Source organism: Piliocolobus tephrosceles, chromosome 16, assembly GCF_002776525.5.
Source record: "Piliocolobus tephrosceles isolate RC106 chromosome 16, ASM277652v3, whole genome shotgun sequence".
NCBI classification, from domain to species: domain Eukaryota; kingdom Metazoa; phylum Chordata; class Mammalia; order Primates; family Cercopithecidae; genus Piliocolobus; species Piliocolobus tephrosceles.
The window spans coordinates 43,452,084-43,465,223 of record NC_045449.1 but is presented as its reverse complement, the minus strand read 5'-3'; the positions used below and the strand labels follow the sequence as shown (position 1 = coordinate 43,465,223).

At 39.0% G+C, this 13,140-nt stretch overlaps 1 protein-coding gene across 6 annotated transcripts in view; it reads right to left on the bottom strand.

Moving 5' to 3' along the window:
- SPAG9 (sperm associated antigen 9) overlaps nucleotides 1-13,140 on the bottom strand; it is a 163,585-nt gene that overhangs the window by 57,016 nt on the left and 93,429 nt on the right. For all 6 annotated transcript variants that reach the window (XM_023204508.3, XM_023204514.3, XM_023204511.3 and 3 more), the window contains 2 exons: nucleotides 3,670-3,877; nucleotides 2,682-2,781 (listed from right to left, as the gene is read on the bottom strand). In XM_023204508.3, the coding sequence (XP_023060276.2) occupies nucleotides 2,682-2,781; nucleotides 3,670-3,877 (308 nt within the window). The remainder of the gene's footprint in view (nucleotides 1-2,681; nucleotides 2,782-3,669; nucleotides 3,878-13,140) is intronic.

Here is a 13,140-nt window from a genome sequence, read left to right as displayed (position 1 = left end):
AGAGAGAGAGAGAGAGAGAGAGAGAGAGAGAGAGAGAGAGAGAGAGATATCTGGATTTGAATCCCAGGTCCACCTCTTGCTAGCCTGGTAATCTGGGACAAGCTACTTGAACAAGTTCTAAGTGTCTTTATTTATAAAATAAGCATAAAAAATCTACCTCATAAGGTTGTAATTAGGATCAAATTATATAAAATCATGATGAAAACAGTACTAGTTAACATTTACTGAATGGGGCATTTTGCAATGATTTATCATATATTGATTCATTTAATCTTCACAACTATCTGAGGCATTAACACAACACTGTTTCATAGATGAGAAAACATACCTAGGATTCAAATCCAAGACAGGATTTGAACCCATGCAGTTTTACTCTAGGGTCTTTGCTTTTAACCGCTATAACGTACTGCACAATGCTTAACAGAGATCAATAAATGGCTTTATTTTATAGTCATTAATTAATTAAAGGATAAACTTTATGGAAGAAATGAAAAGAAAGGCAGTAGCTCCTGTCTGACATTCTTGAGCATCAATGAATTTTGGATAATCCTGATTAAGATGACGTCTAATCTCCCAGCACTTTGGGAGGCAGGCAGATCACTTGTGCTCAGGAGTTCAAGACCAGCCTGGCCAAAGTGGTAAAACCCCGTCTCTACTAAAAATACAAAAAGTAGCCCAGTGGGGTGTTGCGCGCCTGTAGTCTCAGCTACCTGGGAGGCTGAGATGGGAGAGTTGCTTGAACTCGGGGGGGGGGGGGGGGGGGCAGTGAAAGTTGCAGTGAGCCAAGATAGCACCATTGCATCCAGCCGAGGTGACGGAGCGAGACTCCATCTCAAAAAAAAAAAATGATATCTAACCATTTTCTTCCTACCACTGATACCTAACCATCTTCTTCCTACCACTAAACAGCCTTCCTATGTAAAATGATACTAAAATGAGACTAATTTCTTCCAATAATGAGATCATTACAGTTCTCAAAATGGAAGTACATTCTCTCTTCCTGATCTAGGGGAAGGTACAAAAGTTTATTTAAACATTTTTGTTTTGTTTTTTAAATTACATTTATTTAGCATATGTACACATAAAAAAGAAATCATCTTCTGAACCTACCCAGAAAGAAACGTGCACAAACTCAAGGTAAGCGCTAGGGGGGAGGGGCCCTGGCCCCAAGTTAGTGGCTGGCACAATGCAATCCTGTGAGTAACAAGCCCCAGTCAGGAGGGGGCTGGACTGAAGTGTCCAGCAGGCTGGAGTCCCCTGCCGCTGGCCCTAAAATAAGTGTGCTCCATAGCCAAAGGTCTGTTTCATGCCCTCAAAGTAGCACTGCTGCCAGCCCTGCCATGTTCACTCTGTTACTTCCTTCACTCCTGCTTCTTGGTTTCCTCAAGTTACAGAAAGTATGGGATATGTCTTGGCTGTCTTTTTTCCCCATCTGCTATAGTTTGAATGCGTCCCCTATAAAATTCAGCTGTTGCCAATGTGATAGTATTAAGATGGGGCCTTCAAGAGGTGATTAGGCCATAAGGGCTTCTTCCTTATAAATAGGATGGGGGTCCTTATAAAATAATGAGGCTTTATCCAGTGTTCAGGGCTCACTTGTCCTCCTGCTATGTGAGGACACAGAGTTCCTCCCCTCCAGAGGATGCAGCAACAAGGCACCAACTTGAAAGCAAAGAGCAGCCCTCACCAGACACCTGACCCTGCCAGCACCTTGATCTTGGCCTTCCTAGCCTCCAGAACTGTGAGAAAATTAATTTCTGTTCTTTATAAACTGGCCAGGTGCAGTGGCTCACATCTGTAATCCCAGCACTTTGGGAAGCTGAGGCAGGCTGATCACCTCAGGAGTTCGAGACCAGCCTGGCCAACATGGCAAAACCCCGTCTCTACTAAAAATACAAAAAAAAAAAAAAAATTAGCTGGGCGTGGTGGTGGGTGCCTATAATCCCAGCTACTTGGGAGGCTGAGGCAGAAGCATCCCTTGAACCTGGGAGGCAGAGGTTGCAGTGAGCTGAGATCACACCACTGCACTCCAGCCTGGGCAACAGAACAAGATTCCGTCTCAAAAAAAAATAAACAAGGCTGGGTGTGGTAACTCACGCCTGTAATCCCAGCACTTTGGGAGGCCGAGGCGGGCAGATCACCTGAGGTCGGGAGTTCGAGACCAGCCTGACCAACATGGAGAAACCCCATCTCTGCTAAAAATACAAAATAAGCCAGGCGTGGTGGCTCATGCCTGTAATCCCAGCTACTAGAGAGGCTGAGGCAGGAGAATCATTTGAACCCAGGAGGCGGAGGTTGCAGTGAGCCGAGATCACGCCATTGCACTCCAGCCTGGACAACAAGAGCGAAACTCCGTCTCAAAACAAACAAACAAACAAACAAACAAATAAATAAATATATAAATTACCCACTCTGGTATTTTGCTATAGCAGTACAAAATAGACTAAGACACCATCCTTCCTGCTCATACACCTAATTCATGATCCTACAAAGATAACATTTAACAAAAAATTTAAACCATGTACAGTGTCCAGTTTTAAGAATAGGAATTAGAATATAACACTAACATTTATTCAACAAAATATCTGAATCCATTTTGTCCAGTCAGAGACTGGAGAACAGTGTTTATGGGAGTTGGGGGTGGGGAGGCAGAATATGTCTTCATCTGACATTTGTGTTACCTTGAACCTTTATATCCACTGAGATCTTTGTCCATATCCAGCTCAGGAGTAGATTCAATGATTGCTTGAACTTCTGACTTCTCTTCATTTTCAGCAGAGCCTTAAAAAAGGACATGATGAAATAAACAATACATATATTACATAGTACCCCAATATAAAAATCTTGTTTTTACAGTTGTAAAGGTATCATTTGAACATTTTTTTAAAATGTACAAGACTGGGTTTTAGGAAATACAGCATTATACAATATATCATATATTCAGTGAACAGTTCATATCAAAAATTAATAAGCAACCAAAGACAGTTTTCCTTTGTGTTTCGTGGAACACACAGTGCAATGTATCTAAGGCCCTGCTTTCATTCTTATTTAAAAGATGGAATTTAAAGAAACTAAAGACAAAGACTAAACTAAGACAGGGGACAGAAAAGAACTGTCCTCCTGTCTTTTAGGCTCTGTGACCTCCTGGCCCCCAACTCCTGGCCCCAATAGTTTCTCTCCAAGACTAATTAAACATTACCTCTTTTAAGCATTGAATACAATTAAGTACAGTCTTATCTCAGTATCCATGGGGGATTGGTTCCAGAACCCATCTCAATACCAAAATCCATGGATGCTCAGATCCCTTATATAAAATGGCATTGTATTTGCATATAACTTATCAATATCCTCCCATATACTTTAAATCATCTCTAGATTACTTACAATACCTAATACGATGTAAATGCTATGTAAATAATTGTCATACTGTACTGTTTAGGTGATAGTAAGAAAAAAGAATGTACATGTTTAGTACAGGCACAGCTATCATTTTTTTTTTCAAATATTTTCAATCTACAGATGCAGAACCACAGATACAGAGGGCCAACTATATCCGCCTATTTTATAAATACAAAGCAGGCAACACCCGCAAAGATATATTTTCTCATATCCACATTATCTGGGTTTACTGAATACTTTCCTAGTAAGTAAAGAACTAGGGTCACTCACCAGTAGATACATTTCTAGTTTCTTGGACTACCTGTACTTCAATATGTTTGCTTATCTCTGATTTATTTGGCGCATCTGTAACCTTCACAAATCCTTCATTTTCTTCCTTTAAGGGAGTATCAGTAGGAATTGTTGCCACATCTGAATTAGCTGTTGATGCTGGAGTGGTAGCTTTAGATCCACCTTGGCTAACATCAGAAAGCTCATCCTACAAATAAAAATAATTTAAAATAAAATTTTAAATGATGAATTTACTCTAAACCACATTAAATGGGTTAAGAAATAAATCTACCAAAGAAAGTTCTATTGTTTTGTGTTTTTTTTTTCAAAATAAAGGCAATAAAGAGCCACTGATTACCAATAAGTACTCTCTCTAGACCCTCTGCAAATAATTGGGAAATATTTAAGTAAACTGTATTTTTTCAGATGAGATTTTTCTAAACAGAAAATTTGAAAATAGAAGAATTATTAGCAATAAAACTATACATTAATGTCAACATCATTCTTAATGGCAATTGCAATATTGTACAATCACTTGGTAATAAAGACCTACTTTAGAACATTTAGAACACATGCTCTGTAATAGCTGCTCTGAAACAGAAGTAGAATAAGCAAATTCTTAATCTCGGGGTATCTTTGTAAAGTGCGGTATTAAAACATCCTGCATCTAAAGCATGTGAAGTGCTTAAAGTGCTTGTTAAAATGCGGTAGCTCACACCTGTAATACCAGCACTGCGGGAGGCTGAGGCGGGTGGATCAGGACATCAGGAGTTTGAGACAGCCTGGCCAACACGGGTGAAACCCGTCTCTACTAAAAATACAAAAATTAGCCAGGCATGGTAGCAGGCACCTGTAATCCCAGCTACTTGGGAGGCTGAGGCAGGAGAATAGCTTGAACCCGGGAGGCAGAGGTTGCAGTGAGCCAAGATCGCGCCACTGCACTCCCGCCTCAGTGACAGAGCTAGACTCCATCTCAAAAAAAAAAAAAAAAAAAAAGGCGGGGGGAGGGGGCAGATTCCAGCCATGCACATGCCTGTAATTCCAGCTGCGGTGGGAGGATGCCTTAAGCCCAACAAGACCCTATCTTTTTGAAAAAAAAGAAAAGAGGAAGGAGTAGAGAGGAGTAGACAGAGTCTAAGTCCAACTTCAGACTTAATGCACCAAACTTTGGGCAGTGAGAATAGGTCATCTATATTTTAACAAGGAATCCAGGTGAGTTACATACTCACTGAAATTTGATTACTATTATAGGATCTACAGATAGGTTTCAAGAGGTATATGCAAATTGAAATTGTATGCAAAAATTTGTATACAATGTATTTTTCTGAAAAGACTTAGAGCTTTTATCAGATATTCAAAGGGATTTGCAGCTCCAAAATAATTATAAACAACTGTCCAGTGGTTATCAAGAATGAAGCAGTTCTTTTGGAGCACCCAGGTTTTAAGAAGAGAAACTGACAAAAAGCTTATGGCCACCACCACTAATTATGATAATAATAATAATAATAGGCTGGGTGCAGTGGCTCATATCTGTAATCCCAGCACTTTGGAAGGCCGAGGCAGGCGGATCTTCTGAGGTCAGGAGTTCAAGACCAGCCTGACCACCATGGAGAAACCCTGTCTCTACTAAAAATACAAAAAATTAGTTGGGCATGGTGGCGCATGCCTGCAATTCCACCTACTCAGGAGGCTGAGGTGGGAGAATTGCCTGAACCCAGCGGGTAGAGGTTGTGGTGAGCCAAGATCGCACCATTGCACTCCAGCCTGGGCAACAAGAGCAAAACTCCATCCCCCCCCAACAAAAAAATAATAATAATAATAAGGATTAGGGTAAATTAAGTGAATTTATCATTCACTAAATGTATGACCTTGGGTAAGTTATGTATCCTTTCTAAACCTTTGTTTTATAATCTGTAAAATAGAGATAATAGTATCTACTTCTTAAGATTCTTATTGTTATTCTACACTATGGCTTAGCAATGTGTTTCATACATACTAAGAATTTAAAATATAATAGTAACTATTCGTATAATTATAAATATATAATCATATTTTTTATAATTTATATTTATAATATTTTAATTATAAATTATAAATTATATATATGGGAGTATCAGTAGGAATTACTGCCACATCGATTTTGCTATTGATGCTGAAGTGGTAGCTTTAGATCCACCCTAGCTAACATCAGAAAGTTCAACCTACAAATAAAAGTAATTTAGAAGAAATTTTAATTGAGTAATTTATTCTAAAGTACTTTAAAAATAGGTTAAGAAATAAACTTGGCTGGAGAAATTTATAATATTTTTAAAAGGCAATAAAGAGTCACCTATTATCAATAAATAATCTCTCTAGCTCCTCTGCAAATAACTGGGAAATATTTAAGTAAATCGTATTTTTCCAGACATACACGAGATTTTTCTCTTTTTTTCTAAGACAGAGCCTCACTCTGTCACCCAGGCTGGAGTGCAGTGGCATAATCTTAGCTCACTGCAACCTCCACCTCCCAGGCTCAAGTGATTCTCATGCCTCAGTCCCCTGAGCACCTATGATAACAAGCGTGTGTCACCATGCCCCACTAATTTTTTTTGTATTTTTGGTAGAGATGGGGTTTTGCCACACTGCCTAGGCTGGTCTCAAACACCTGGCCTCAAGTGATCCGCTGGCCTCAGCCTCCCAAAGTGCTTGGATTACAGGCGTGAGCCATTGTGCCCAGCTGATTTTTCTAAATGGCAAATTTGAAAATAAAATATGAAAGGCATTAGCAGCCAGGCTTGGTGGCTCACGCCTAAAATCCCAACACTCTGGGAGACCCAGGGAGGCAGATCACCTGAGGTCAGGAGTTTGAGACCAGCCTCGCCAACATGGCGAAATCTCATATCTACTAAAAATATGAAAATTAGGCCTGGTGGCAGGTGTCTGTAATCCCAGCTACCGGGGAGGCAGAGGTTGCAGTGAGCCAAGATCGCACCACTGCACTCCAGCCTGGGGGATAGAGTGAGACTCTCTCCAAAAAAGGAAAAGCATTAGCAATAAAATTACACACTGATGTCAACATCATTTTAATGGCAGTTGCAATACTGTATCACTATTAATTACAGTATATTGTATGTATTAATTATAGTATATTGTACAATATCTTTGACACAATCAATATAACATATAAAAATAAAATAGTATATCCACGTTTAAGAGTACAATACTTTGACCAGGTGTGGTGGCTCACGCCTGTAATCCCGGTACTTTGGGAGGCCGAGGTAGACAGATCACCTGAGGTCAGGAATTCGAGACCAGCCTGGCCAACATGGAAAAGCCCCGACTCTACTAAACATAGAAAAATTAGCTGGGCCTGGTGGCACACGTCTGTAATCCCAGCTATTCGGGAGGCTAAGGCAGGAGAATCACTTGAACCCAGGAGGCAGAGATCGCAGTGAGCCAAGATCGCATCATTGCACTCCAGCCTGGATCACAAGAGTAAGACTCCGTCTCAAAAAAAACAAAACAGAGTACTTCTTACTTGCATACTTCAAGCATGCCTGTAATCCCAGCTACTTCGGAGGCTGAGGCACAAGAAGCACTTGAATGGCCTGGGCAACACAGCAAGATCCCATCACATAAAACAGTAATAATGTATTGTACACTTAAAATTTTTAGAAGGTAGATCTCACATTAAATGTTCTTACCACAATACAATAAAAAAGGCTGAGGCAGGAGAATCGCTTGAACCCATGAGGCAGAGGTTTCAGTGAGCTGAGATCGCACCACTGAACTCCAGTTTGGGCGACAGAGCGAGACTTCATCTCAAAAAAAAAAAAAAAAAATTGCCAGGTGCAGTGGCTCACGCCTGTAATCCCAGCACTTTGGGAGGCCAAGACGGGTGGATTAGTTGAGGTCAGGAGTTCCAGACCAGCTTGGCCAACACGTGGAAGCCCTGTCTCTACTAAAAATAAAAAAATTAGCCAGGCATGGTGGCACATGCCAGTAATCCCAGGTACTCACTCGGGAGGCTGAGAGGCAGGAGAATCGCTTGAACCCAGGAGGCAGAGGTTGCAGTGAGTCAAGATTGCGCCACTGCACTCTAGCCTGGTGAAAGGGCGAGACTCCGTCTCAAAAAAAAAAAAAATTGCTAACTATTTTCTTTAACTGGTAACTGGCACCCAATATAAAAGTATCTGATAGAAACCTACTAATTCCAGCAAATTCATCTGTTTGGAGTTGAGTCAAAAAGACTGACAGTATTAAAATTAAAAAAAAAAAAAAAACCTGACAGTATTTAATACCTCTGGAGCCAAAGAGGCTGATAGTGAAAACAACTACAAGTCCCTCTGAGCACCATTTGCATTGTCTTTGCTTTGATATATACTCTATTAAAAAATAAGCAGCATTTGGCTGTGCATGGTCAGCTCATACCTGTAATCCCAGCACTTTGAGAGGTTAAGGTGAGCATATCACCTGAGCCCACGAGTTTGAGAACAGCCTGGGAAACCTGGTGAAACACTGTCTCTACTAAAAATGCCAAAAATTAGCCCAGCATGGTAGTGCACCCTGTAGTCCCAGCTATGAGCAAGACTAAGGCATGAGAATTGCTTGAATCCAGGAGGCAGAGGCTGCAGTGAACTGAGATTGAGCCCATGTTATCATGTACATGAATTCCCATTCTTTAAAGGTTTCAAATGTAACACACATTAAAAAATATAAAATAAACAGTTTGTATTTCCAATAAACAGTGTTGATGAAAACCCATTAAGACTACGTATTCAGAAAGCCCTAGAGAATATTGAGTTCATCTATACGAGCAAGTGATATGCCTTTGAAACTGTGTCAAAAATAAATAATTTGAGGTCAATCTTGGAATTGTCATTTACCTCTTAAATATAGAGAAATTATTTCTTCTTCCTCCTTATTATTCCAGTCTCCCACTCCCCACAAAAGGCAGGTTATTTTCACCTTAGAAAAAATTGTACTTAGTAATTTAAAAGTTCACAACATAAAAAGTGTGCCAAAGGCCCACTTTCCAAATTCACTTGTGGATCTGGGGGCATGCAATAAAATAACCATGAGACAGTCTAGATATCATGGGGTGAAAAAATAAAAAATAAAATAACCAGAAGAGAGCTGAACCTACTAAAATAGGAAAGGGACCTGATACCTCAGCAATCCCAAGGTTTCAGGCTACAAGGAAGTGGTTAACCAGGATCTACTTAGAAGAAAATTATTATGTTTTAAATTTATCCTAGGCTATCCAAATAACATGAGATTTGCTTACATGTAACTTACTTCCCTTTTATATTTACCACATAAAAATATTTTACACTCTTTAAAATAGCTCACTGTGTGGGCTATACTTCTGACAACTAGATCCCAGAGATACAGCATGAGAGCCGAGAAGGGAAAAGCTCTGATTTTAGGGGGTGAGCCATTTTCTTTCTCTTTTTTTTTTTTTTTTTTTTGTTTCTTTTTGAGATGGAGTTTCGCTCCTGTTGCCCAGGCTGTAGTGCAATGGCGCAATCTCGACTCACCACAACCTCTACCTCCCAGATTCAAGTGATTCTCCCGCCTCAGCCTCCCAAGTAGCTGGGATTACAGGCATGCACCACCACGCCCAGCTAATTTTGTATTTTTAATAGAGATGGGGTTTCTCCATGTTGGTCAGGCTGGTCTCGAACTCCCATCCTCAGGTGATCCACCTGCCTCGGCCTTCCAAAGTGCTGGGTTTACAGATGTGAGCCACTGTGCCCAGCCGGGAAACCATTTTTGAAAGAGGCCTTTCTTCTTGGTATCCCAGGCAGTGGTGACATAAACCTTCTAAGATTAGCAGAAAAGCACTTAGATGGGAAATCGGACACAGCATTTGGCCAGGGGTACAATATTCTTGTATTATATCTCACTAACTATCTCCAACTAAAGATAGAATGAGGCTAAGCACAGTGTCTCATGTGTGTAATCACAGCCCTTTGGGAGGCCAAGGGATCACTTGAGGCCAGGAGTTCGAGACCAGCCTGGCCAACATGGTGAATCCTCGTCTCTACTAAAAATACAAAAATTAGCTGGGCATAGTGGCATGTGCCCATAGTCCCAGCTACCCAGGCAGCTGAGGCACGAAGAATCACTTGAATCCAGGAGGGGGTGGAGGTTGCAGTGAGCCAAGATCATACCACTGCACCCAGCCTGGGCAACAGAGCAAAACCTTTTTTCTAAAAAAAAAAAAAAAATCAACGTGTTAAAAATTAAAATACACTTTTGGTCAACAGTACGCTCACAAGATAATACAATCATGTGCCATATCTGCATAATGATGTTTTGGTCAATAATAGACAGCATACAGCATATATGGTGGTGGTCCCATGAGATTAAAATGAAGCTGAAAAATTCATGTTGCCCAGTGATGTTGCAACTGTCATAAATCCCAGTGCAATGCACTAGGGTGTTAACAAAACTACTACACTGCCAGGTGTATAAAAGTATAGTACATACAATTCTATACCGTACATAATACTTGATAAACAATTATGTTACTGGTTTATGTATTTACTATAATTTTCATTGTTATTTTAAAGTATACTTCTCCTTCTACTTAAAAATAATAATAAAGTTAACTATAAAACAGCCTCAGGTGGGTGCTGCAAAAGTACCCTAGAAGAAGGCATTGTTATCATAGGAGGTGACAGCTCCATGTGTGTCATTGCCCCTGAAAATTTTCCAGTGGGACAAGATACGGAGGTGGAAAATACTGACATTGATGATCCTGACCTCGTGTAGGCCAAGGCTAATAATATGTGTGTGTTTTGGTTTTTGACAGAAAAGTTTAAAAAGCAAAAAGTAAATAAATAAATAAATAAATAGACAAAAGCTTACAGAATAAGGATATAAAGAAAATATTTTCATAGAGCTATACAATGTGTTTGTGTTTTAAGCTAGACATTATTTTAAAAAGTCAAAAAGGTAAAAAAAAATTTTAAAGTTTATAAAGTAAATAAGTTACAGTAAGCTAAGGTTATTATTGAAGAGAAAAATTAATGTAGTATAGTTTAAGTGGACAGCATTTTATAAAGTCTGCGATAATGTCCAGTAATGCTCTAGGCCTTCATATTCACTCACTGCTCACCCACTGACTCACCAAGAGCAATTTGCAGTCCTGCAAACTCCATCCATGGTAAGTGCCCTATAGAGGTAAACCATTTTAAATATTTCATTTTTTTTTTTTACTGTATGTTTTCTATGTTTAGGTACACAAAATACTTACCATTGTGTTACAATTGCCTACAGTATTCAGTACGTGCTGTACAGGTTGCAGTCTAAGAGCAACAGGCCATACTATATAGTTTAGGTGTGTAGTAAGCTATACCGTCTAGGTTTGTGTAAATTCACTCTGTGATGTTCCTACAACAAAATCACCTAACTACACATTTCTCAGAATGTATCTCTTTTGTTCCTACAACAAAATCACCTAACTACACATTTCTCAGAATGTATCTCTGTTGTTAAGCAACACATGACTATGCATGCAAACAAGGGAAAATTCTTAAGAGGTCCTAACTGAAAAGCATTTATTACGAATCATTCAACATACAGTTCCAGGGGAGTTGCATGCTGTTATTTCACATTCAATCTGTGGCTTCTTGAGACTGCAAATTCCTATTTTACATTAGACTTTACATGTCACATGCCAGGTTGTGCTGTTTTGGCTAATACTCTTGACTGCAAATGACCACTGGCCTATCAAATCCTATTGTCTGACATCATTAAGATACCTTTTTCAATGGCATGAGTGGTGTCAAACATGGAGACTTACACAGTTGTCAAGTCTCTTTCTAACATATTTATTTTATAGCCCCAATCCCCCTTTAGAGCCTTTAGGGAACTGCCACATCGTAGGTGTACATGTCACTAGAGAATGTTCACAAAAAGCTAGTACAAGATTTGGAAGTACATGTAAAAGAATGGCATGTCCGTGCATATTTAAATTGTGCTTTGAAAAAAAAATAGATGTAACACAAATGGCCAAGAAGCATATACAATGATGATCAACACCACTACTCATTGGAGAAATGCAAATCAAAACCACAATGAGTTATCATCACCTGGCCCCCATCAGGATGACTACTATCAAGAAAAAGAGGATGTGAATACGTTAGAACTTGTGCATAGTGGGTAGGACTGTAAAATGATGCAACCACTTTGGAAAACAGTAAGAAAGTTCCTAAAAACACTAAAAATAGAACTACCATATCATCCAGCAATCTCACTTCTGGGTATATACTCATAAAAGAATTATTCATAACAGCCATAAGGTGAAACCAACCCAAATGTCTATTAACAAATAAATAAACAAAATGTGGTGTACACATACAATCAAATATTACTCAGCCTTAAAAAGGAAGGGAATTATGTCACATGCTATAACATGAATGAACCTTGAGCACATTACGCTAAATGAAATAAGCCAGCCTCAAAAAGACAAATACTATATGATTCTATTTATGTGCAGTATTTAATATGTGACATCGAATTCATAGAAACAGAAAGTAAAATGGTAGTTTCCAGGGGCTAGAGGAGTTGGAAAGGAAGTTATTATTTAATAAGTGTAGAGTTTTAGATTTGCAAGATGAAAAAGCTCTGGTGCTGTTTTACAATAATATGAATATACATAACACTATTGAACTGTATACTTACACTATCGAACTATATACTTAAAAATGGTTAAAATGGTCATTTTTTTTTCTCCCTGTAGAGACCACAACAGAGCTTGTAAGACGGTAATGTTTACGTGCTTTTACCACACACACAAAATAAATGTCATTACTTTTAGTTTTACTTGAGATACTGCAGTAAAAGTAATCCAGTCTTTGTGCCATTTTCTTGTGGGTTTTAGATATCAGACTAAAAGTCTATAAGCTCTTCAAAATATTTTCATTTGTTCCATTTACCAAATGCACCATGTGCTTAGTGCTATATAGAATATATATGTCATGTATTATCTGGCTTTGCAGCATAACTATTTTCTAACAGACTATAAACGATGTTTACAACTAGAAAAAACAAATTATTCCATTCGGTTCAACTTACAGACACTACATGCCAATGTAGTGTTTTCCTGAGTAGCCTAACTTCTGAAATAAGCTATATAAAGGCAAGCAACTCTGCTATGTAAGTCTGTCTCTTAGATTTGAGGATTTTAAGCAAAATGAAAATAAAGACAAAACTACAAACAAGCAACTAGCCCCACATAGGATCCCTTACTATTAGCACAATAATAATTTTAGACCTACATTTCTTTCTCCCCAAGTAAAAGTAAGTCTCTAAAGCACTGGTTCTTAAAATTCTTTTGATTTACAGCTATGTGGCATAAAAAAGTTACAAAATGGCGCGCACATGCATTCTTCTGGAGAGTTTCAAATAATTTGGTTCCTAAGAGTCTGTGACCCAAAGGAAACACTAAAAACCTTAACTCTAGATACTCACATTTCGGTC